This window comes from Empidonax traillii, unplaced genomic scaffold (assembly GCF_003031625.1).
Source record: "Empidonax traillii isolate 1590-97213 ecotype Southwest subspecies unplaced genomic scaffold, ASM303162v1 scaffold23:size2178997, whole genome shotgun sequence".
Taxonomy (NCBI): Eukaryota; Metazoa; Chordata; class Aves; order Passeriformes; family Tyrannidae; genus Empidonax; species Empidonax traillii.
This window is the reverse complement of record NW_020955216.1, coordinates 818188-844524: the sequence shown is the minus strand read 5'-3', so window position 1 is coordinate 844524 and position 26337 is coordinate 818188. Positions and strand designations below refer to the sequence as shown.

At 42.6% G+C, this 26337-nt stretch overlaps 1 protein-coding gene across 1 annotated transcript in view; it reads left to right on the top strand.

The window, feature by feature from the left end:
• The window catches only part of PHLPP2 (PH domain and leucine rich repeat protein phosphatase 2), a 31762-nt gene that overhangs the window by 1032 nt on the left and 4393 nt on the right, over positions 1-26337 (top strand). Inside the window, exons 3-18 of the mRNA XM_027903127.1 lie at positions 4642-4775; positions 10230-10420; positions 11109-11234; positions 12444-12598; positions 16590-16736; positions 18184-18414; positions 19140-19342; positions 19851-19911; positions 20490-20585; positions 21871-22026; positions 22757-22957; positions 23438-23600; positions 24240-24370; positions 24757-24867; positions 25327-25515; positions 25645-25876. Coding sequence (XP_027758928.1) covers positions 4642-4775; positions 10230-10420; positions 11109-11234; positions 12444-12598; positions 16590-16736; positions 18184-18414; positions 19140-19342; positions 19851-19911; positions 20490-20585; positions 21871-22026; positions 22757-22957; positions 23438-23600; positions 24240-24370; positions 24757-24867; positions 25327-25515; positions 25645-25876 — 2527 coding nt within the window. The remainder of the gene's footprint in view (positions 1-4641; positions 4776-10229; positions 10421-11108; positions 11235-12443; positions 12599-16589; positions 16737-18183; positions 18415-19139; positions 19343-19850; positions 19912-20489; positions 20586-21870; positions 22027-22756; positions 22958-23437; positions 23601-24239; positions 24371-24756; positions 24868-25326; positions 25516-25644; positions 25877-26337) is intronic.

The following is a 26337-nucleotide window of genomic DNA, read 5'->3' as shown; positions in this document are numbered from 1 at the left end:
CAATAATTTTTTTGCTAAGAAGAGTTGTAGGTAAATAAAGGCAGACAGAAAGTGTAGCGAGTGTTATATAAAGAAGGTTTAAACATCAGATTATATGTTTTATGCCTGAAATTGATTTAGGCTGAAAATAGGCAGCTCAGAGTTTTATGTGCATGAACTTTATGCTCTGGGTGTGTTACAGACTCCTAGTTTACAAACTCCCATTCATTTTATTAGGATTGCACTGATTCCTCTTGACTTCAGATTCAGTTATAAAATTGCCACCCCTGTTCTCAGGGACAGATAATTATTGTGGTCTCCTTATGTGAAGGCTGTTTGTATCCATTTGCTGTGTCCAGTCCAGGTTATTGGAAACAGGGATGGATTAGTTAGAAACACTCTATGAAGACGGACGGACACTTGAACATAGCCACTGAGGCAACAAAAAACCTCTATTTATTGCTTGAAGAATTTGTAAGGAAGTTGGCTTGCTTTGGACTCTAAGAATGAGCAGATTTTCCATCATCTAGAAGGATGAGCAGACCCATTACTGCAGATCATGAAAAAGGTTAGGTAGAGCTTTTAGATGTGTTGAGAGAGGCACATTTTGACTTTTTTGGCTCTTAAAATGGCTTTTGTGTTTGAATTCTTTTCAGTCACTGTTTTCACATGCTACCTAGCTGTGCCTGTCTTTGATCTGTGGCAGGCTTTGTACTGGATTAGCAAATTGGATTTGTTGCCATTGTTTTCAAAGAGAGTACTGAGCTATAAATTACTACTTCCCACTCTTTTTGCCACTTGGTGTCTCTGGAACTTGGTCAAGATTTGTTGTTAATTTTGTGAAGAGTTCTTGGTTACAGTGTGTCTGTTTCTTGTAATCCACAGAAGAGATCCTTGAATTACTTCCCGCTGAGGCTGTTCTTGGTAGGGAGATGGGAGTTACCAGTATTGCTTCAGTAGCACCTGTGTTAGTAACAGGAAGCAGGCCTGAATTGTACCTGTGTGCATGTCCACAGGAAGATGACAGAGTGCTTGAGGTATCCCCATGCTCTGTTGAGATAATTCCTTTCTTGAGCAAAGTTTGACAATTACTTTATAATGTATTCACAAATACCAGTTGCTCCGTTAAGCATCTGATCGCATCTTACCATAAGTACGTGTGCCTCCCAAACAGCTTCTGAATTCTTTATGCTTTTAATATCAGCAGGTGACTTTCTTTCTGAAGCTGTGGCAAAGGTTGATTTGGCACCTGACTTGGAAGACTGAAAGCTGGATGGAAGAATAGCAAAACCTTTTTTGTGTATTCACTCTAAATATTCAGTGGTGTCCTTGTGATTACCCTTTGTTTCTGCTTAAATTTTGTGAATTCAAGTCAGTTTCTGTCAAAACTTTTTCTTCTTCACAATGCACCTCAAGAATCTTTAGCTTTCTGCTAGCTAGAATCTTTCCTTATGTTTGTATCCCTTCATATCCAGAAAACACACCTTCCTGCAGAGGGGAGGTTAAACAAGAATAGCACAGATACATTCGTTGGTCTGGACACCCTTCACAACAAAAATTTAAACTGCAGAGATTTGAAAAGTTGGCTGTTGCTTGTGGAGAGAGCTACAGTTGCACAGTACTCACTTTTTGTGAGTGACACTCAAGCATTTATTGTTCCTGAGCCATGGGTCACATGCTGGAAAAGCTGTTTTCTGGTGAGCAGAAGAACAGGAATCTAGGGGTAGCCAAGGGAAACTTGGGCAAGATATTTGGAGATCCAGTCAAATCTCTCATATTCTTCTTGGAGTCTGTGCTGAAGGGTATAGAATACATCAGGTGTACTGTACTGGAAGGCAGCATTGTTCAGTGCAGTCTATTATTTATTCCAGTTTCTTGCCTGTTAAAGGAGACAGATACACGGATTTGTCGTTTCCAAGATTACCTCAGAAAAGCTCTTTTGAAAGTTTGGTGTTGTGTTCACTGCTGTCTGTTCCTGTAGCAAAAAAAAAAAAAAAAAAAAAAAAAAGAGTGATAAGGTAAACCTCAGTTACGTTTTTGTTACAGTGCTTGGCTCTGAGCTTGTAAATTTTGACAGACAGTTCTAAAGAAGGCTGGGAGCCTAAAATCTCAGCAAACAAAAAAGAATTGATGGCATTACAGTCCTTTGGACCAATCTCTTGTCCTGTGTCCAGGGAAAGAAACAGCATTTAATAAATCACTTTTTCATACTGATTGTACATGGCTGACGTCAGCTTCTTATTGAATAGAAGCTCCAAGAGACAATTTCTGAAGTGAGAATAAGGGGGTTATTTCACATAGAGTCTTCTGGCTAGTAAATAGATGTATTTCTGTGTAAAACAAAAGTAGGGAGCAAAGTTGCCCTAAGCAGGCTTAGCAAGCATTGAGCAGTAAGAACTGGTTTTCTGGGTCAGCTGCATATCAACTACATTGCCTTTTCGTGCTAAAAACTGTTATTTTGCACCAGAACTTTGAGAGTGATCAAGAGGTTCTGTGTGTGAAGTGAAGGAGTTGCAGTGTATCTCCTTGAAATACCTGAGATCATTTTACATCTTCTTGAGATGTGTCCTAATGAGTACAAAGGAAGCCTGGAGGAGTCTTAGGTACATGTAAATGCTGCATGTTTTATGGAATTGGTCCTGCCTTAATTATGAGATGACATTTGTAAAGCTATCAGTAATAGTGTAAATACTCTGATATAATCACTGAAGAGAATCAGAAATATTTTTGTTCTTGAAAAGAGGTGGGAGGAAGCGGAAAGGTTTGGTGCATACAGCAATAAAATATTTCACGTTCAGACATGCAGTATAAACAATGTTATGCAAGTCAACAAAGTTTAGTGGAAAACAGGTCCTACCAAACAAGCTTGATCTTGATGCTTTGCAATTTCAAGCTCAATAGCCAAAGGCATTAGTCATTTGTTGGAGTGAGATGCTGGACAGGGGCTCTGAGCAACCTGGTCGAGTTGAAGATGTCCCTGTCCATGGTGGGAGTTTGGAGTAGATGACTGACCTTTAAATGTCTCTTCCAACCCAAAGTGTCCTGTGATTCTATGTTCTGATGTCATGGGGAGAAAAGAAGTGCACAAACCAGTAAAACTCATTGACTGATACCTTACAAACTGGAAACTGTCATTCAGTGTAAGCATCCTGTTTTGGATGGGGAGTTAGTGTATGTTTGAAAGAAGGAAGGTAAACTTGCACTGTTCAGTTGTTCTGTTAATAACCTGTGGCTAAAAAAAAAAGTCATGCTCAGGAGGGCATGAATGGAGGAAGTGATAGGTACTGAGAAGTCAGTGCAGCAGGCTGATGTAAATGGTTTAGCATGGAGTATTCCCTGGAAAACACTGGGTTTGTTTATGTAAAAGACAAGTGTACTAAATTCTGCAGAAGAGAGGAAGGATGCTATAACTTACCAAAACTGTGGTTCAGGAGGACTTGTGGATTGAAGGGATATCAGTGAATGTGCCAAACAGTCGAGAGGAGGTTTGATCCAGGATTATAAAAATTGTTGAGTAGAACCAATGCATCTGTGCAGTGTGTGGATACAGGGACCAGTCCTACTGGTGCTGACAGAGCAGGGATAAACTTAAAAAAAATTGAGTGGTAAAAATCCTTTTTAATCAAAGAAGACCCACCATACTGCAAGAATAATTATAAGAGCACATTGAGCCTCATCTTGAAGAGGAAGTTTGAGTGGTTAATGACATGATTTATAAACACCTGCTTAAAGAATAGGTGACAGTCGAGGTCCAGTGACTGTAATCTGAAGCTAGACACTTTCAGATTAAAAATGGAGATTTTTAATGGTGGATAGTGACCATTAGAACAGTTTATTTTAACTCCTACCAAATGCTTTCAGTGCTTAATCTTTTACACTAATACTTTTTTTTCCTAAAGTAAAACTTCTAATGTAGTGAGAAACTCGGTTGTTTTAATGCAGAAAATAACAACTCAGGTTCTCAGGAAGAAGTGAGAAGAGAGGATCAGAAAACATCTTTTCTATTCTTAATATACTAAACCTGATGGTTCAGGAGAACGTTTCTTATTGCCATTTATTCAAGTTAGCCACTGAATCCTTCCTGCAATCCTCTGTAGTCTTAAAAAGTCCTTTTTAAATGTGTTAGTTGAGTTAATTTGCCAAAACATGAGACTCTTGCACTGGTGAGAGCTGAAGAGAGTAGGAAATTTCTTTTTTTCTTTCTTTTTAGAACTTATTCTTCAGGAGGATTCTTCATATGCTTTGCTCCCAGCTGCGTTTGGAAGAAAAATTTAAGAGTTCTTTTATATCTTTGAGTCATTGTACGTAGGGGTTTTTAATTATTTGGCATCTGCTTTTTGTGCAGTATTTCTGGTTTTGTGTCTTGTCATTGTTTCCTCCTGGTGCTCCTTAAATCATGGAATGGAAATGCTCACCATGGATTGTGTGGCTTATGCCTATTGCTTTTCCTCTCTCTTTCTCTTCTGCAATGTAATCACAAGTGCTACAGTTCTTGAGTGCTGCTTGCCAAGCAGGAGCACAGCCCCAAGGGTGCATGCTTGCAAGACTTTTTCAGAGGAGCAGAACAGCCAGAGTGTCACTATTCCTCACACCTTTGCTGCATTGAGACTTGTTTAATCTTTTTTTTGTGTTCTCAAACTATTTTCTTGTATGTTTTGACAGGAGGCTGGAGCCCACAGAAAAACCCCTTCAGATTGTGTATGACTACTTGGCTGGGTTGGGTTTTGATGATCCTCTCAGAATGCAGGAAGAGGCAGCAAACTCTGATCTCAGCTGTATGATTCGCTTTTACAGTGGTAAGAAATCGTGTGTGTGCACACTGTCACTGTTCTGTAGCTGTAACTGTGAGCTGGAACTCAGCTGAAGCTTTAGTCATTGGCCTGCTACCTTTATAGAGGGCTGCATCAAGCACCCAAAGTACCAGTAAGCATTTCTTAAAATAAAACATTTTCAAGATTAATAGAAGAAACTCACAGTTCTGTAGTTCCTTTGTTCCTGTTGATGATTTGAGATGAAGATAGGTCCACGGCATTGCTCTGTTGCTTTCTGGTATTGCAGCTGATGGTTTGGAGCTCCCAGTGGGATCAGAAAGATATTGCATTTTGGTCTAGATGTGTCTGGAGATTGTATTTACAAAAAATGCATAGATATGGGCAAGGAAGGTCCTGGTCAAATACCTCCACAGCCTGTAACTAGAGAATGAAGGTGCCAGCTGGTTAATAATAATGCAGGCTGCCATCAGGAACCCAGGGCCTTGGATTGCAGAAGCCAGACTTGGGACAGGGGCTGTTGAATTGGCTTGGGGAGGACACAGTGTGGACAGGGAGCCACAGATTGACAGTCAGAGGCCTGTGGTCTATGGTGCTAGCAGTCAGAAAGGGAATTCACTGAAGTTAGGAAATATAAAAGAAATAAGAGAGACTAAAGCTAATACTTCACTTGTGTATTTTTTGGTGCATTTCAGAAAAAAAAAAAAAAGAAAAAAAAAAAGTGCTTTTAATGGAAAATTGTTCTTGCTTCATGGATCTGGGCAGCCAGACTAAGCTGCTAACCATCATTTGTTTGTTCAGTGTCAAAAAATGCATTCATGAGAAATCAGCTTCCTCACTCTGTTATCTGAGACAAACCCTTTCAACCTGGGAGCTGTGTGCAGAACAGGCAAAACGGTGTATACGTGATATATATGCAAATATATATATCTATATATCTATATCTATAACAAAACAGTATAACAGATGGAAAGAAGTGTGATGAGTAGTCTGGATTTATGGGGCAAGGAAGGGGGAGTCAGAATTTACTTCAGCTGGAAGGAGGAGAGGCATAAAGCATAGGGCTATGGAGAGCTTTTGAAGAAAAAATGAGCAATTCATTTTGGCTCTGTCAGGCAGGAACTGCTGAGGATTCAAGAACAGTGACTCAACTTCATGGAAGCAAGTAGGTAGAAAATGAAATTGAGTCATGCCAGTCAGAGTGGGAGGCTGGTCCTGCTTAGAAAGAGGCTGTGAAGGAAGAAATGTAAGGGTTGAAGAGTCTTCAGGAGGCCTGCTTTAAGAAAGTAAAAGCAAATACTGACAAAGGGATTCTCAAAGTTAGCAGAGGAATTAGAGGGAAAGCTATGGAGGATGATACCATAATTTTGCAAAGCCTGCAGCTGAGAACAGAAGGGAGGAAGTGTGCGTTTTCCCCAGAGAAATGCTACTTAGAGTCATGGCATCACAGACTGGGTTGAGTTGGAAGGAACCTTAGAGATCACCCAGTTCCACCCATGTCATGGGCAGGGACACCTTCCACTATCCCAGGTTGCTCCAAGCCCCGTCCAGCCTGGCCTTGAACACTTCCAGGGATGGGACAGCTACAGCTTCTCTGGACAGCCTTCATTGTAAAACATTTCTTCCTTATGTCCAATCTAAATCTACCCTCTTTCAGGTTAGAACTGTTGCCCCTTGTTCTATCTCTACAGGCCCTGGTAAAGAGTCTCTCTGTACCTTTCTTATTTCTTTCTTCCCAGAGCTTTCTCTTTTATGGGCTGAGCAACCCCAGCTCTCTCAGCTTGTCTCCATAGGAGAGGTGTTCCAGCCAGTTGGCTGTTTCTGTGGCCTCCCCTGGCCCTGCTCTAGGACATAGGTGTCATGCTTTTGGAGCAGATAGGGAAACCTAGAGGATTGGGATGCTTAGTAATGCTTGATGCTGCTGTGGCAGTCAGTAGGACACTGCTTGTGGTCCCATAATACTGTTTTCTTACTAGTCTGGGGCTAGTCTTTCAGCTTGGTGAAATCAAAGGCATTTTTTCCATGGATACTTACAGTTTCTCTAATAAAGGACATCTGCCAAACTTCATGTCCCTGAAACAAAACAATTGTTGTAAATAAACAACTAAATGTTTCAGCTGAATTCAGCCAGGTATGGGCATCAAGACAATGCTTGAGATTTGGCAAGCTGAAGATCTGCTGTCTAACTGAGAAACAGCATAAGAGCTTTAGCTGGTAGTTAACCTTTTGCTCCTAATAAATCTTTGGAGTATGGTTTGTGTCTGGAAGTGAGGCATGTATAACCAACTGCGAGAATATTTTTTCAGCCCATCTAATGAGATCTTTTTGTCATTGTCTGACATATGTGTTGGCTACTCAGTTCCTCTGTCTGACTGTGGGGGAGGAGAATACTGGAATATGAATCCCTGCAGCTTCATGCCGCTTCTGGATATCAGGACACTTGTAGGACATTTGTTCAAGAGAGAAGCAGCATGTCAGCAGCAATTTCTAAAAGAAAAAGTATCCTTTCCAAAGTAAAACAAAGTATCAGTTGCCAGCATCTGTCTTCGGGATTATTTAGGATAAAATGAGTAAAAATTTTATATGAGGAGATTCTTAACACTTCAAACTCATTGCTCTGTCAGATCAGGCTTATTCCTGTTCTTTAAAGTGTTTGATTAAGTGACTATTTGGAAAATATTCCTAGCCATTAAGATAGCATAAACAGTGGACAGAATCTTGAAAAGCATGTGGAAGACATTAAAAGGTCCTTGGCTTGGGGTAGGCACTGCTGAGCAGCAGTGATCAAGGCATATTGCTTCTCGCTTTCTGGTCCTTAATACAGCGGGGCCTCTTCAGCATGTGTCACCTCCTTCTGTATTCGGAAATCTTTGGTTTCTGGCCAGTCCATGATCACTTCCAAAATTCCTGGATGACTGAGGTTCCCTGTTTGAGCTTCTTGTATGATCCATGTGACTGCTTACTCCATGTAGCATCAGTTGCATGATGCACAGAGGAGACCCTCCCTTTGAACATCCAGCCCAGCAAGGTGCCAGGAGCAGCTGGGCCTCAGTGCCACTCACTTCTGAAGCAGCTTAAAGCCCTTCATATGCTGCCTTTTCAGTTGGAGTATAATGGACTTCAGATCCTCTATCCTTGACTCCAGAAGCTGAAGGGTTGAGCCTGAGTGTCTCTGTGCTTTGTGCCAGAGACTCCAGGTAGGGCCGTTCTTCCCATCTGCACTATAAAGCACATGTTTTACGTCTTGTCCTGCTTGGACTGGCCCAAGGCTGCATGAACAGCTGGCGTAAGGGCTACTGCATGAACAGTCTCCTTCTTGATGTGTTCAAAGGCTTGTTGTTGCTTAGGGCCCCATTTGAAATCATTCTTCTTTCAGGTCACTTGATGGAGAGGGCTTAAAATCAGACTGAAATCTGGAATATTCACTCTCCAAAATCCCACAATGCCTAAAAAAGCTTGTGTTTCTTGCTTGTTAGTTGGTGGAGCTATTGCTTTTATCTTGTTAATCACATCCACTGCAGTCTGATGACATCCATCTTGCCATTTTATTCCTAAAATAATGAATCTTCTGTGCAGGTCCCCTGACCTTTGTTTATGTCAAAACCAAATTTCAGAAGGATTTGGACTATTTTCTTCCCTTTCTCAAAAACCTCTTCTGCTGTGTTGCTCCACATGATGATATCAGCCACGTATTGCAGGTGTTCCAGAGCTTCCCACTGTTCCAGTGCAGTCGGGATCAGGCCATGGCAGATGGTGGGGCTGTATTTCCATGCCTGGGGCAGTTGATTCCAGGTGTACTGGACATCCCTCCAAGTGAAAGCAAACTGCTCTCTGCTGTCAAAGGGATGGAGAAGAATGCATTAGTAATATCAGCTGTGACATGGCTGGGCTGCCTTTGGCTCCACTTCCTTTTGGATTTCCAGCATGCCCATTCCGGCAGCACTCTGCAGCAGCCTCCAGTCAGATCTGAGTAGCCAAAGTGCTTGTCATGGGTTAGAGGAGCTGCAAAGAGCTGCTTCACCCTAAACGAGATCTGAACCACATTCATGGTTTCTAGCAGTAGGACCACATTGGTTTCAACTTCCCAAGGATATTCGAAATTCCCAAATGTTGTTGTAATTAGCCTGGTGGAGAAAAGGAGTATGTGGGAAGTGTCTGCTCCCTAGGCAGGCTCTCCAAGGAGAAAAGGCAGACAGTGTCATTGTTGGTGTTTTCCGCTGTATGGCACCAGAGCACAGAGGTGAGGGCTGTGCTGAGCACACAGACCAGATGACAAGGTACAACACGATAACCTTAACCCAACCCTTACAACAGGTAAGGTGTTACATGAGTGCAACAAAACAGAGCAAATAAATCAACATTGTGACCAGCCACTATTTAACCAATACAATCAATGCTTACAGCAAATTTGTTTTAACACACTCTGGTCAGGTCTGTCTGTCTCCATCCTTTGTGCCCTACGTGTGGCACAAAAAAAGACTGTTGTGATTTAACACCAGCTGGCTACTAAGCACCACACAACTGCTCACCCCACACACTGCTTCCCCCATGGGATGGGAAAGAGAATTGGAAAAAGGTAAAACCTGTGGGCTGAGAACAGTTTAATAATTGAAATAAAGTAAAATAATAATTGTAATGAAAAGGGAAATAACAAAGAGAGAGGAATAAAACACAAGTGATGCACAGTACAGTTGCTCATCACACTCTGACCAGTGCCCCTTCCTGAGCAGTGATGGGCCATTCTGGCCCACTTCTCCCATTCTGTACAAGTGAGCATGATGTTCTAGGGTGTGGAATATCCCTTTTGCCAATTTGGATCAAATGTCCCAGCCATGCTTCCTTCCTTCTTCTTGTGCACCTGCTCGCTGCAGAGAATGGGACACTGAAAAGTCCCTGACTTGGGATGAGCACTGCCAAGCAACAACCCAAACCAGCAGGGTGTTATCAGCATTATTCTCACATGGAATCCAGAACACAGCCCTCCAGCATCTGCTAGGAAAAAATGAATTGTATCCCAGGCAAAACCACAACAGTCATCTTCAGGGAACGAACTTCCTTCTGTAGCTGATTTTCCAGGCCTTCCCTGAAAGCCCAGTAGCAGCCACTTATTTGATGGTTTCTGTGACTTTAGCTGACTCAATAAGAGTTTGAAAGTGCTTTTCTGTTGCATCTGAATGAAGGATATTTGGCAGGCGTGTAGGTTTGCAAAGGTCTGTAATTATCTGTAGATTAAAAACACACTGCATGGCAACCATTCTAACATTGCTTGGGAGGCACACGGTGGTGCTGCTCAGCTGTTCCAGAGCTGAGTGAGGAAGTTGCTTGTTCTCTGCATGAGGCTTTTTTTTTTTTAAATGCAACTTGTCTACTTGTTCTTTACAACAACTGGTTTTGCATGTCAAATCGGTGTCGTTATTTGTACACTCAGATGAGAACGAAGAATGTATGGAAAGTAAATGCTAATAAGCCCTTTTTCTTCAGAAAAGCCATGTCAGGTGGAACAGTTGGATCGTATTCTGCTCTCTGGAGTCTATAACGTCCGCAAAGGAAAGACCCAGCTGCACAAGTGGGCAGAGCGCTCAGTCACTCTCTGTGGCACGTGCCTCATTGTGTCCTCGGTGAAGGACAGCCATGCAGGGAAGATGCACATCTTGCCTCTCATTGGAGGGAAGGTAAGGCTTTCTTTGGTTAGCTCCCTGTAGTTTGGGAAGGAAGAAGGGATTGTAATGATGAGAATCGTCCACAAGAGGCTAATGTAGCCTTTTGTAATAATAATGGCCAGTCTTCGCGAACGAAGATCCGGGGAAGGTCTTTACACCTTCCAGCCTGCGCATTGGATTTTTTAGGTGAGACACAGTGTGCGCGGAACTGAGCCCACCCTTTAATCCTGAGGTTCATCTGCCGGGGCCAAGCAAGCTTGAACAGGGGCAGCGAGGTCCTCAGGACGTAGATGGATTGCCTTACAGGGCTAACGAGCTCCATCTGCCCGGGGAGTGGCCCTGACCAGGAATCGAACCCGGGCTTCAGCGGAGACAGCACCGCGTCCTTAACAAACACAACCCTTTTCTACTTGCTTTGCTTAAATAGTAGTCTGAAGGCTACTAAAATGAAGAGATACTAGTTCTGCTTTCACATTACTAGCCAACATTGTGAATGGGCACCCTGGAAATCATTACTTCTTAGATTTACATCACAACAGTGTTAGGCAGGATTTGCTTCTGGCTTTTTCTCCAGTGACTTTACAGCCGTGTTTTCAGCAAAATGTAATATTACTGGTGGTCGTTAATGCCTCACCCTAGACTCCACGTTGACTGTAGTTGCTGGAGCTTGGGCAGACTGTTGTCGATTCTCCCTTGGCAGGTGGAAGAGATGAAACGCCGGCAGTACACCCTTGCTTTCACCTCGGCTGGAGCACAGGCTCAGACGTACCACGTTTCCTTTGACTCGCTGGCGGAGTGCCAGCGGTGGCACCGGAGGGCGTCCACGGTGAGGCCCTGGGGACACTGTGCTTTGACAACGGCGGTGGGTGGAGGGATAGGAAGGATTTTCTGATGCAGGCATGGTCTGCAGGCAGAGGTGAAGCTAGATTGTTGGAGAAAGTACCTGAGCCACTTTCCGCCTTTCTTTGCTTCCTTCGTGCTCTGGACTACTGAGATTTTTCTTTTAGCCTTTTCTTGTCTTCTACAATGTCCAGCAGTAGTTCTGTGTTGTTTTAATGCCTGCTGCACCTATGAGAGTAACTTGGTCACAAGTCACTAGAGCAAACCCCAGGGACTGGCTGACTTTACAGCCACATAAACCTACAAATTGCACTTGTTGCCATACTTGAACCTGCCTGAAGTGTGAGCTGGGCATTCACAGGCTTGCCCTGATAGATTTGAGTCACAGAGATCATAGGTCAGCGGGGCACGTGTGCATCAGAACACACTGAACTGCTTTATTACACATTAGAGTGTGATTAGATGGTGATAGCTTAATGCTGAACCACACTTTGGCCTCACAGATATGATTGTATATATAACCCATGTATGAATTGGTGTATATGTATTTTGTAATAGATATAGAGAATGAACTATGAAAATAGGGTCAGAATAAAGCAGGTCTTAAAATGTCAAATGAAACATCAAGGCCTTGAAATAAAACATACTTAATGAAGGGAGATCTGGTATTTGCAAAGACTTATGAAGTGTTGCAAAACCCTAATTTATTAAGCCTTTTCATAACAGGTTATGTTTCAAATTTTATACCCTCAACAAACTAACAAAAGAAAGAAGGAGGTAGAACTATAGAAGAAGCAGCTAGGCAGAGGTTCTGTAAACCTCAAAGAACTGAACTGGAAAATCAGCTGCTTCCTGTTGCTACTTGCACCTTTGGAAAGTACTTGGAGATCATCTTTCTCAACAGTTTCCTCAGCCCAAAGTCTGTTTTTCTCCATTAGTTTGGCTCTCTTACAGCCTAGACTTTAGGCAGTGCCCTGTGCTCATACAGAGAAGGGCTTTGTGTGAGTCCAGGTTGGTATCCTTGTCAGGGATGTAGCAAATGGCATAGACTCATACTCCATGGACTCTTCCTGGTGGGTACAAGGAATTCTTTCAGGTTCACTGCAGATTGTTTGCTGCTTACATTCTTTGGCCTTCCATTAGACTTGCAGAGAAAAATCATTGCACAGCTGCAGCTCTTTCTCCTCCTTTTCAGGTTGTGTCTATGCGACTTAGCATGGTTGATCTTTCATGCTACAGCCTTGAGGAACTACCTGAGCACCTCTTCTACAGTCAAGATATCACCTACCTCAACCTACGACACAATTTTATGAGATCAAGTGGAGCAGGGAGTCTCGACTCTCTTTGCAGGTCTGCAAAGAATTATTTTTCTTCTACATTTGGAGTCCTTGACATGTGGATCCAGGGATAAAGTATTGCCAGTTCTCTTGGGGTTGATAAAAAGACTGATCTTCAGGAAGCTCTAACAAGTAAGGGGGTTGGAAGCAGAACTGGACAGCACAGGCAGACATAAACTCCCAACAACTTAAAGTATTCATGAGGTCCCTTCCACAGATTCTGAGCTAATCCTGGTCTGAGATGAGCCTTGTGGGCTGATGCACCATTTATATGGATGTGATACAATAGTAATATAAGGCTGCTTGCTAAGCAGAGAACATCTTGGGTTATAAAATAAAAGGTGAGGGAAAGCATAATGCTGCTATTGTGAGTAAGTAAGTTTGTAAGAAGAAATCTAGGTCTGAAAAGAAAAGGTTTGGCAAGTTCTTAATGTGCATTTGGAATTGGCAGAGGGCCTATGAGACTCCAGCTTTGCTTTAGAAACTTGTGATGATCTACCTTTAGAGAGAAGCAGTTGTGTGGTGGTGTGGCAGCATGATGTAGTCATCTTAGGTAAGCCAAGGTGTCTTACAAAAATATTTTTACATTCATTCCCCAAACCCATACAAATCTAGAGGAAGATTAGTCTGTTGATATCTATACTAGCCATGCTAAGTAGAATTCAAGGAGTTGCTTTATGGATTTCAAAAGCCAATAGGAAGCCTGTAGTAACATTGTCCAGTGGCTCTGTTTGGAACACATTGTGCCTTAAGAAAAATGCATTTGGAGAAACTTTACAAAACTCCGAGGGGCTTTTTTGTTGTTGTTCTGGGGTTTTGAGATTTACTTTTTTTTTTTTTTTTTTCAGGGCTGGGGGCAGAATGGGAGCAGTGGGTAGTGGTTTTGTTTTGTTTGTCTCTAGGGGCCTATCACTGTGTTATTTCATTTTTCTTCTTACAGAGTCATGAGATACCCAGGTATCCATGGGGGTATACAGGGAAAAAATTGGCTCACCTATGGGAATACTTTGCAGTTTCATTGAGAGCCGAGTCTAGGCTGGTTTTGTTTTAATTCCAAACTTGTTTAAATGTTTTCTAACTGCTGAATTGTAATAGATTCTGTTATTGGAAAAGCTGCTTAAAATAATTTAGATTTTGCTTTCTACTTCTCACTTCAAATACATTGTATGATGTTGAAAACTGTACCAGAACTTTATTTTCTAAAATGCAGTATCCTTGGTTCACAGGATCAGCAAAGGGGCTTGAAATTTCTTTTGACCTTGCATGTAGTCAACAAGAAATCTGACATATCAGAAACTCGACTCTTTTCCTGGCAGTGACTATGTCTGATGAAGCTGAAATCCTCAAACAAACAAAAGCCATAAAAGAAGCCCTCACTTCACACAATCTTGAATAAACAGGTAGCATTAGGTAGCCCACATAAGGGTGCTCATTGCCTTTTGAAAAGGTTTTCTTTCTGAGGTTTTTAGGATGTTTCTCAGGTCACAGACCCACAAAAAAGACCCTTGCTCACTTGCAGTATGTGCCACCATTGCCTTGAGACTGTCAATTCCCAACAGCAGAATTTTTTGCAATGATCAGATCTCTTCCTCTCGGGACCTCTTTAAAGCTCTAGGAGTCTAATTAGCTATAACTATAATAATGGAACAAAAGTAATTAACTAAAGGGAAAATGTTAAGCAAAGGGCATTAAATAACCTAATGTGTTTTGTTATATGTCCTAGCTCATTTTTAACAAAACAAACTGCCTTTCAAGTATCTCCCTTTTCTGAAAAACACTCTCAGATCTGATCTTTGTTGATGTGTGTGTGCACTCGTTACATGTGCATGTCTCTTATCAGCATTTTAGCCAGCAGATACAGAGTTGTGCTGGGATGCTTTGCTGACAGAACAGGTTGTTGTGTTAAAACAGGAATATTTCAGGGCAGCACCGGTTTGGGCTGCTGAGCAGAGGATGGTCATCCCATGGAAGATTCGTTACTGTTTCCACACCTCTTTGCTGTTATGTCATTATGCCCTGTGAGAGCACAGACCAAAACCTGAGGACCCACAATGATTTCAGGATCTTTATTCTCTGTAATACCTGGTTCACGTATAGAGCTTGAATCACAATTGCATTTGCACTCCATTCCTACATCCCTACATGAGCTTACTGGGGCAAAGGAGAAGGAACAGAAGGAGAACTCAAAAAGCTTTTAAGTGTTGTCCTTCCCACTGAGTATGGAAGGCTGCTTGAGGAATCTCAGACCAAGCTGTGTCATGTGCCAGTTTCCCTTCAGCTTTTGGAAACTTTAGTGCCCCTTTTGTGTTTGCTTTGATGTTGTTGGAGAGGGGTGAATTCTAAACATTGGTTGTGCTGTTGTGTGTAGTGCTGTGTCTCTTGGGGCAGCTTCTAACCATACTCTGCTAATGAGAGAGAAATGCTGCTTGTTGTTAAGGAGAGGTGCTGTAGCCATTGCAGAACTCCAGAGAAAGCAATTTCAATAAAGGGTTTACTGATTTCAGAACCTGAGAGCTGCGACTTGTCCTAAATCTCTTCAAGTTGAACCAGCTAATAAGAAAGTTCAAATCTTTATTTTTATCCTCATTGTTTTATTCCTCTCCAGTACTGTCTGAAGTTCCATGTGCAAGTTTCTGGGTTTTGTATCCTTGTTAGATCTTTGCATTATGCCATGTTCCCTTGAGGAAGGCTTTTACCAACACAACATCTTTCTCTTTGGCATTCAGCTGCAGTACAAGAGAGTCTGTGGCTGCAAACATGGAATGCCTGTGCCTTATTCATAAGACAGGGTGCTAAAAGCAAACAACCCACGTCCAAGTTTCAGCTATGCTCCCTCTTTCAAAAGAACAAACATCCCCCCAAGATTATGAAGCAAAGTGGAGAAATACAATGCATAGTTCCTACACAGATCGTTCCAAGTATTTTGAATCTGATGAAGGGTTGCTATAAAAAATAAAAGTACTAAAGAATCTTTCAGTCTTATATTTTAAAACATCTCAAGCTAGAAGCAATATTCTCCCTCAAGCTCATTAACCTTGGTTTTGTTACCTATATTAAAACATTTGCTTCAAAATAAGAGCTACTCCCCAATGCCTGGCAAAAGCTCAGATAGGTGGGGCAGATGAATGAACTGCGTGTTTCCAAGAAGTAGTTCCATGGTACATGAAATTTGCGGTTATCTCATAAAAGTGAGATATTAATTTCCCCACTGAATTAATTTCTGGTGGTTCCAGTTTGGGATGAGGAGGTTATTACTCAGGGAAAAAATACTTTTGTTTCCTGTAGAAAGAGGCAGGAACTCTTGGAGAAGAACCTCCTGTGTTACTCCGCCCACGCAAATTCCTTCTCTCTCTTTGGACCTCTCAGGGTGATGGAAGGGGATGGAATAGGCAATCATTTGTTAAGTACAGGGGGCACTGCAGTGACCATGGGGCTGTGTCAGCATTTGGGGCAGTACCTGGAGTAGTCTGTTGAGCAAGGGGCACTGTAGACATGGAATCCTTTTCAAGCACCTTGGAGTGTAGGTCTTGGGGCTTCCCAACAAGAAGCAAGCACTTTTCTAGTTTTTTCTTTCCTAGCTCTGCTTAGCTTTCTGTTGTGCTCAGCTTCTGTTTTATTCTCAGAATAGTCACAGTGAATGTTTTCAGCTCCTCTTTTCCCAAGCTGCATAATTATAGACTTTTACTCTAGTTAATTCTTTGAAGGTAATTTTTTTGAACTGATATTTGAGTCTCCTCAATCTTAGTCACTAGGAGAAAGCCTGTCAAATCAGGGTAGAAGGTTATCAGTTTCTGCAGTAAAACCATGGTATTTGATTACTTTCAGCATGACCACTGAGAAAAATATCAGTGACTTAAAATCAGATTTGTGCAGGAACTACTGTAACGAGTTAGCTGATTGTATCACCAGTGTACAAAGACTTAAGAATTCTTTATGACTTGTTTTGTATGTTTTTGCTTTGAGACCGTTTAGGTTTGTGAATTAACTAGTGTTCTTGCCAATAGGTTTTCTCAGTTGAAGAATCTGAATCTGTCCAATAATAGACTGGGAGAGTTTCCTGTATCACTGTGTGAGATCTCTACTCTGACTGAGCTTAATATTTCCTGTAATGGACTTCATTACCTGCCAAGTCAGATTGGCAAACTGTTGAAGTGAGTATGTTCTTTTCACCTGTGATCATAACCATCCTTGGTGCCTCAGCTGAGCACTGCTGACATGCAGGTACTGCTCCTGAAAGTGTGAGTGTAGGGCAGCCTGTTCTGCATATGAAGGCTGAATGATTGATTTGACTCCAGCAGAAGATCAAGAACCAAGATGTGCAATCCCTTAATCACTACTATTAAAACGTTAAGGCTGCTGGTGTAGAAAAGATGAGGAAACTTGATGCAGCTGAGGCACTGAAGGCAATTGTATTGTTTCTCAGATGAGTCATTGTGCATTTTTCTGCAGCTGCAGAGTTGTATGACTTTCTGAATTTATTATTTGTATTAATATTTTCAGTACTGATGCAATTTCTATTGAAGTTTCAATTTGTAACAGAAAACTTTTCCGTGGTAACTTCTCACAGGGGTCTAGTGGTTTTTTTGTCAGCACGGGTATGTTTTGATAGTGTTCTGCAGAATTGGCTGCTTTTTGTGTTAGAGGATTTTAACATGGAAATACTTGGGCAATCCCATCTGAAAATTTTGTCATAAGGTGTTTGCTGGAATAAAAGCCTTGTCCATTTTCTCCTGTAGCTACTCCAAATGTATAAAAACTTAAACTTAAGTAAATTTAATTGCAGGACTATTATTACATTTGTTTAGATAAACATCGAGCTGTTGATTCTTTGTGGCCTGCTTTTCCTTCAGCTTGTACTTTTTAAAAAAGGAGTGTCTGGAGCCACACTGGATGTGAGCAAGTAATTTCTAGAGTGATCTTTCAACCATAATAAAATTGTGAGGAAAAAGCTGTGGGGTAGGCTTACACTTTAAGGAGGTTTACAGCTTAGTTATGGGTCCAGTTATCTTGATGACCCCTTGAGCCCTTATTCATAAGAAAATTTTGTGGCCTCAGATTGCACTTCTACCACCACTAAACACTGTTCAGGAAGTTCTCTGCTGGAACATAATCATAATAAGGGAAATTGTGTATTTGGGACCTGAGTCTCAAAAGCCATGCAAACTTTGAAACAATTCATCTTACAACAGAAAGCTTCCCTATTCTTTTTTCAGTGCTAGAGTGTAAAAATCTGCTACCAGTGTGTTATTGGGGTAGGTACTGGATTAAACTGTGCCATTTTTAGAAAACCAAGTAATTAAGTAAATAAATTTCATTTACGACGTAAGTGCTGATTTGTATTTGGCATGACTGGAATTTTACTCCCAAAATAATTTAAGAGGTATTTGGTATTGCATGTATGCAGTTCCAAGCCTATTACATGTGTGATCAAAGTACTTCAGTAATATTATGTGTATAAGAATAAAATTAGTTGTTAGGTATGTTTGAAAAATAGCTACACTGAGAGCTAGCTATACGAGAAAATGCACTGAAAATACTAAATGTGATATTCACTACTCTTTGTGGGATTATTTTCTTTCTCTTTTTCACTGCTTACAGTCTCCAGACCTTCTGGCTTGATGGCAATTTCCTCACATCCTTACCAGAAGAGCTTGGAAACCTGCAGCAACTCAGCTGTCTTGGGCTTTCCTTCAATAACTTCTGTGAACTGCCAGCAATTTTTGAGAAACTCATCGCCTTAGACAAACTAGCCCTGGCAGGGAACTTGCTGGAGACCCTGGACCTGGCACTGCTGAACCGTATGAGTCACATCAAAAGTGTGGACCTGAGGTAAGGGGGGGGAAGCTCACAGGTGTCTATAAAACCAGAGTGCTGCCTTCTAATTGCAGCAGAGGAGCTGTGTAACTTCTAGTACGTTTTGCAGTAAACTAGTGCAGTTTTTTGCCTTACTGATTCTTTAGCTTTTAGGGAGTTCTGTTTCTCAGGGTATGCCAAATCCACTTGGAAAAGCAGGGCTAACTGAGCAGTGCCTGACGCTGAATGTGACCCAGCCCTCTAGTTTCCTCTTGTGACATGTTGTTACCCTGAGCTTTGGTAGCTCTCTGATCTCTCCTTCCCTTTCTTGACTCCTGGCCCTAGAGATGTGATCCTGATTCTCCGGACTGCCAACTCCACTACTCTCAGAAAGGCACACAGAGGCTTTTGCTGTGGCGGGACAATCTAGTGTCTGTTCTCTGCATTAGCTTCATGTGTCAATTAAAATAGCTGTCCCTTGACCTGCCTTCTGTTTCCTAGATTGAATCTTTCTTCAGAATCTCTTAGAAACTGAGGAATGAGTAAAATGGTTATACATGTTAGTGTAGACAAAAGAAATGTTTTTGTTTGTACTGACTGCCTGAAATTCACCACTGCTGCTCACGCATTTCACTGTGCTCACCTTTGGTGTTAGCCTTCACCAGAATTCTTCCTTTCCTTTCGTTTCTTGTCCCTTCTTACTGATGTCCAGTGTTCAGTATTCTGTTTTCTGACTTTTTAACTCATCTCTGAGTGTTTAGGCTGAACAACCTGAAGAGAGCAGCAGCTGACACTCTGGAAGGGAACAAATCTGTGACTTACATGGATTTACGAGACAATCAGATGACAGATCTGGATCTGAGCTCCTTGGGCAGCCTGGAGCAGCTGCACTGTGAGCGGAATAAGCTGAGAGAGCTGACACTGAGTGGCTTCTCCCTTCGGGCCCTCTATGCCAACAGCAATTGTACGTCTCTATGTCTTCTTCACCTTCCTTCTCCCTTTAAGCCCCAGGAATAAAGGAAAACAGCCATTTGCCCTCTCCCACACATAAAAAAAAAATTTATTTGGTGTTATTGTGGTGAGACTGTATGTGATGGGTTCTCTGAGGATAACTCCTAGGGATCACATCTGCATGTGTGTGCACAGGGTGTGTAACGGGGGGGAGGTTGTGGTGTTGAGTTACTGTCCAACGAATTCATCTTCCAGTGAGATCCATTTGGGAGCTCACAAAGAAAAGTACAGTTCCCCCTTGTTCTGGTGCCCCATGTGGCAGATGGAGACATGTGATAGTGAGATGCTGTAATGCCATATGGCAGATGTATGAATTGTGAATTCTGTGTTAGAAAGGATCAATAGAGACCTTGAGTCTCCATAAAGAAAAATTATGAGTCTCGTTTGATAGATTAGCTGCTTCCTTGTGTTATTTTCTCTCTGAAGCTTTGCAATCATACTTATTTGCTTTACTTCATCAGGTCTGGCAGCTGTCAATATTTATCCAGTTCCTGGTCAACTGACATGTCTAGAACTCTCTCAGTAAGTGACCATACAGCACAGAATTTAAAAGAAGTAGCTGTTTCCTGCAAAATTTTCTGAAAATCTTAAGCTTTTGAAAGAGTTGAGAGCAATGAAACATAATATAACTGCAAAGCCTGGCACTAAAAAATGGTGAAAGTGTTCCTGACCAGAAGCTCCTCTGAACCCCAGTATGGCCTGTCCAGGTGACTGGCTGTCCTTCAGCTGTAGTCTGTGATCAGAAAAGCCAAGCAGGAACCACTGAACCTGTGGCAGCTTACTGGGCTGAATGGTGGGGGTCTGTGGAGCAAACATTTAGAGTAGCTGCCAGTGATCTCTGCTGTTGGTTTCATTGCCTATGTCTGCCCTTGGAGCAGCATTGTGAGACCTGTAAGACAGGATGCCCTCCCAAGTCATGCATCAGCTCAGTTTGCATTACACAGCTTAGCCATGAGAGAAATTCCACGTGACTTGGATGCTGGTGTTCATTTTTTGTCTATTGTTTTTGGTTTGGCTGTCACTAACTTCATGCAGCATTCAAACAGGATCTATTCCATATGGAATGCTGGTGTCTAGCTTTTCCCACTTGCTTTTCTCAGCAATCAACTACAGTGTATCCCAGACTGGGCCTGTGAAGCTAAGAAGCTGGAAGTTTTGGATGTGAGCTACAATCTCCTTGTGGAGCTTCCATCAAGGTCAGCAAACTTTCGTAAACAGAGCTGAGCTTTCTTTTACAGTGGGCTGTCTGGGAACAGAGAGAAGCAGTGCTATTCCAGTTGCTTTATTCCTTGTTGTACAGAGATATAATCCACTTTATCTGTGCAACATCAAAAATACTCTGTATTCAAATGTTGGAAGGAACCAACTTGTAGGTCAGCCTCTTTAACAACAGAGGCCAGGTAATTCTGTCCTGTGTTTTTGGCCGCTACTGTAGCTGTTTGCACCTGATGTAGAACACGCTGCTATGAGTTATTTGTGTTACCTTAGTGTCTGTGAACGCAGGTCACAGGTGAAACCCTAATATGTACAGAAATTTTATCTGTTACCTTTAATAGGGAATTACCACAAAGGGGCAGTACAGCTGATCTCAAAGGTAGTTTTTACAGCACACAATCAGCCAGCTCCTTTCTCCCTGTTTCCCTTTTACTTTCTGCAGAAATGCAGTAAAGGAGAGCCAGGAGCTAAAATAAGTTTGCAGATATTTATGACTTCTCCAAGGTATGGAGGATATCCTGGGAAGAAGCAAAGCACAAATGTTCTCAGCCTAACAAGGGTGTTTGGTGGGGGTGTGAGTGTGATGAATGTGTCTAGGGTAAGCTGCATTAAAATTGAATGGAGGAGTGGGTGGCAGGGAAGAAATGAAGAGCATGGGTTGAAGAAGTTAAAGCAAGAGGCATAGGAAGTGATCAGCAGTGACATTCTAATGATTGTCACAGAAAAATTATATACATCAAAAGCAAGAAAAGGATATACAAGGATGTGATAATGAGAAGTTAGAAGAGAATTTTAGCCATGTTAATGGATGAAAGAGACCAAATTTTATGTATGTTACACAAAGATTAATTTACTGCCTCAAAAATAATACAGGAGTGTTAAGCAGCTAGTTAAAGCTCTGAATTTAGGTTTGACACCAGGAAGCACTTCTTTCTGTTTGCATCTGAAAACAGGCATTTAAGGCCATCCTTTGTGACTTCTCTGCCTGCCTGAGAGAATGCTGGGCAATACACACCAACAGACCTGCATCACAAGATACCAGTCTGCAGTAGAATAGAGGGAAATGTAGATATGCTTCCAAGCATTCAGAGTGACTGAGGCACTGTGCATTGTTCTGCTTTGTCACTGTTTACATTTTATGGATCTATGTGTTTTAATTTTTCTCTGCTGTACAGTCAAATTAAGTGGATTAAATACTACCTTTCCCACTCTGGGGATGTCAAGAGGAGTGAACCAAGTTAAATAGCAAACCTTGTGTCTTTCTAGGGTCCTCAGCAGCTTGAGCCTTCGGAAATTGATGGTCGGACACAATCGTCTGCACAGCCTTCCACCTCTTCTAGAACACATTCCACTGGAGGTGCTGGACCTTCAGCACAACCTGTTGACTAAACTCCCAGAGACACTCTTTCTCAAGGCTCTGAAGTGAGTGTCAGTAGCAGAAGTCTTTTGGCTGCATTATCCTTTGGAGCCATAAAGGGTTAAAGTGACACCTTCATGACTGTCCTTGCAAGGTGTCCCTTGTGCAAGAGATAACAAGGTGTGCCCTTTATGAGGAGATAATTAGGGCGTCATTAGGGAAGCGATCAAGCTGATTTGAAGGAATCAGTCCATGTTACTGTTAAATTACAGGAAAAGAGAGGCTTGCCTAACCCAACAGCTAGCTGAAGAATTAGTTTCAGTTGCAGTTGTTTTTAAGATCATGTTACTGCCTGAAGTAGTCGCAAATTCAGGTGCAAAGGAAAGAAGCCAGACAGATTTTCAGATATTGCAGTAGAAAGTACATCAGGTCACTGGAGAACAATAAGGGAGACCTTTGCAAATGAACAACCCTTCATAACTGTCTATTCAGACAGGAGTCAGACCTTCTTTTAAAGAGTCTAACTAAAGGTTTATATTATGTGCTTCCACCATTATTACCTACAGGCTCTTCAGTATTCACTGTTGACCGTAAAATGCTGTGTGCATCCACAGTGCTATATAGGTAGTAAACCATTAGTAGACTTGTAAATCTTAATGTGAGTAGGGATGTTACAGTGCTGTCAGGCCTCCTGTCTAATGCTACTGTTCACGCTGGCATTTGTATAGCTCCTTTTCCTACTGTTAATGGAGTGGTTTGGTTGATGTGAAGTCTGATTCTTGCACTTGTGGTTAGCCTCAGGTACCTGAATGCATCTGCAAACAGCCTGGAGTCATTGCCCTCTGCATGTGTGGGGGAGGAGAGTCTGAGCATGCTGCAGCTGCTGTACTTGACCAATAACAACCTCACAGATCAGTGCATCCCTGTCTTGGTGGGACACCCAAACCTACGGATCCTGCATCTGGCAAACAACAACCTGCAGACTTTCCCTGCAAGGTAAGTCAGTAAGACTTCTGGGCATGACAGCACTCCTCAGGATTGTACAGGAGCCAGAGGCAGAGCAAGATGCTCTCCATGTGGCTTGATGACAAAAGCCTAACATTTCTACCCACAAAGTCAGAAGAAGCATGTTAAGGGATTGGCACAGGCTACTGTTGTCTGTAGGGGTTCCTGTCCTCCTAGTTGGGATGCCATCCAGAGGGCCAAGGGATATACCTAATTGTGGGGATTGGGTGGTATTTGCAGCTTCAGCAGTGGTGGTGAGGGGGCCTGTCTGTTGTGCAAATCCAAACCAGGCACATCCAAGCCAAGCCAACCCTGCGCTCTTTCTAGAGCATCTCTTAGGACTTTGGTCTCCTATCAATAAATCAGAAAAGTAGCTCATAAAGGGTAATGTCTATGGATACTTTATCTGCAGCTTCAGGAAGTGACAAGTTCTTATCGGTAAGTTACAGTATTTTTTTGTTTCCTTTTCAGCAAACTTAGTAAGCTGGAACACTTGGAGGAACTGAATCTGAGTGGCAACAAACTGAAAACAATTCCTACAACTGTTGCAAACTGCAAGCTACTTCATACACTGATTGCACACTCTAATGAAATCAGCATCTTTCCAGAGATCCTGCATTTGCCCCGTATTCAGGTATTCATATAGAGAAGATAAAGAGATGTCAGGGGAAAGTTTGGGTTAAAAAATGAAGAGTAACTGCTAGGAGAGAAACTGGAGATCCCAGCAAGGCCAAGTGCAGGTGCTGCACCTGCGTCGGGGCTACACCCAGTACCAATCCATGCTGAGGGATTAAGGGATTGAGAGAGCCCTGGGGAGGAGGACTTGTATGGATGAGAAGCATCCAGAAATCCCCTGTGCCCTGGGCTGATCCCACAGTGTGGGCAGCAGGGAAGAGGAGGATTCTGCCTCTCTGCCCCGCTAATGTGAGACCCCACCTGCAGTGCTCACTCCAGCTCTGGGACCCCAGCACAGGAAGGACATGGATCTATTAAGAGTGAGTCTAGAGGAGGCTGTGAAAATGATCAGAAGGCTGGGGCACCACTCCTATGGAGACAGGCTGGGAGAGTTGGGGGCATTCAGTCCTGGCTATTGCAAGTTATAAGTCTTTACTGCTTATAAATAATTCTCCAGCTGACAAGTCAGACCCATTTTCATGACCTGTGTGTGGGAAACAATCAGTAAGAGCTGTTTCTAAGGAGCACTGGAGTAATCGATGACATGACACAACAAAGAGTGTTTTCTTTGTCATTGTGCTGTTTGTTGCTACTGCAGTTTGTGGACTTGAGCTGCAATGAGTTAACTGAAATCCTAATCCCTGAGGCACTGCCAGGTGCCTTGCAAGAGCTGGACCTGAGTGGAAACAGAAACCTGGTGCTAGAACACAAGACACTGGATATCTTCAGGTGAGCTATCAAGATGTCAACCCAGTAGTGACCTGCACTAGGGGGAAGGGTAACCCTTCCCAGGGGAGGAAATGGGATAGTAAAGTGTATATCATAGCACTGCATAGCGTTATAATGTTCCCTCCCTGAGGCAGCTGAGACTTCTGTCTGTAGATAGAAAAAGGTCCAAAACATCAGAGCAAGCAATTTATCGGGTCATATGAGGTTCTTCCAGCTGTCTCTGGCATAAGCAGCCAGATATCTCCAGAAGGCCAAGACCTTAAATTCCACTCCTTGATGCAGTTCTTTCCACAAACTGCTATCTAAAACTCTTGACTGGACAAGGTGCTATGGCCACAAACTGTTCAGCAGGGTCTAGAAGAGCATGACATCTGTTCTCTCTGTAGTCACATTACCACACTGAAGATTGATGCTAAGCCCTCCCTCACGGCAGACTCGGCACTCACTTCTTCCTTCTGGAGTCACGGTGTAGCTGAGATGGCAGGCCAAAGAAATAAGTGAGTATTATGGTCTGCTGGATGCTGACACTTTGTCTTCTCAGGGTACTGGGCAGAGTGCACTGCTGAGCAGTGCAGACCTGTTTTGCACAAGAGCTCATCCATCCCTTTGTCTCTCCAGATCTCTTGCCAAGTCTTGGTAACTCAGACCTCCACATTGTCTTTTCTTTTAATTTTCACACCTATTCTGAGATCCCTGGACTTTCCTTCCCACTCCAGCAGAGATGCTTTTTCTCTTGACAGCTGTGCATGTTGCCCTTTCCTGCTTGTGGTCACGGAGGGTTTGGGAGTTCCAATAATAAAATGCAGCTCTATATCTCCCGGGGCAGTGACTGTAGGGACAGTGGCTTTGCTACCCTGTCAGAATGGCACTCACAGCAAGGTGCCTGATGGCTGTGGTTTTGGGGACCATATAATCTTTTGAGACATATTAACTTTGCTTGTATGCTTTTCTAACAGGCTGTGTGTGTCATCCCTGGCACTGGGGAGCTTTGCAGAGGGGGTGGAAGCTGTGTATGGCATGTTTGATGGTGACAAGAATGAAGAACTGCCACGCTTGCTGCAATGCACCATGGCTGATGTGCTCCTGGAGGAGGTACAGCAGTCAGACACCATGTTCATGTCCAACACCTTCTTGGTCTCCCACAGGTAGGACAGTGAGCAAGCTGGTCCTGGTGGGACCTGCACTGGTATATTAATGTATTAGGTGGGGTGAGGCAGCCTTCCAGAATGCCTGTCACGGGAGTTTGGAGCCTCCTACACCTTCTCCTCCCACAGGAAGCTGGGCATGGCTGGGCAGAAGCTGGGTTCCTCTGCTGTCCTGTGCTATATTCGTCACGAGGTGGCTGATCCAACCAGCAACTTTTCTCTGACGGTGGCCAATGTGGGGACGTGCCAAGCCATTCTGTGCCGAAGTGGAAAACCACTGCCTCTCTCCAAAGTCTTCAGCCTTGAACAATGTTCAGAAGAAGCCAGGAGGGTCAAGGAGCAAAAAGCCATTATAACAGAGGTTTGTTTGGACCCGTTTTACTTCAGTTTCCACCCTCCCATAAAAACTTGAACTCTGCTGCTTGCACAATGCTGTAGGCAAGAGGGTGTCTGAGTGTCTTGGCTGGTGCTTCCTCCTCTGCTTCTTTTGCTGATTAGCTGTTGAAAATTACATGTTCCTAAAAGACCCATTATAGCCTGAGACTTACAGGTACAGGATGACTGATTTTATGCAAAAGTATTAAAATTATTTCTGGAGAACTCTGTAAAGGTTAACTTTCTAAAAACTTGGAAATAACAAGCAAGTTCCAAAGAACTGGAAAAATACATTAGTAGTAAAGATCTTGAGAAGTCAGTACCAGGTACTTTAGTTTTATGCTCAGTGAATCTTTTAAAAAGTATCAAGTTGTTAGATAGAAGTGTTTCTCATAGGGATAATCTGTCACTGTGTATAGCTCTGCAAGGTGCTGTAACGCTACACCA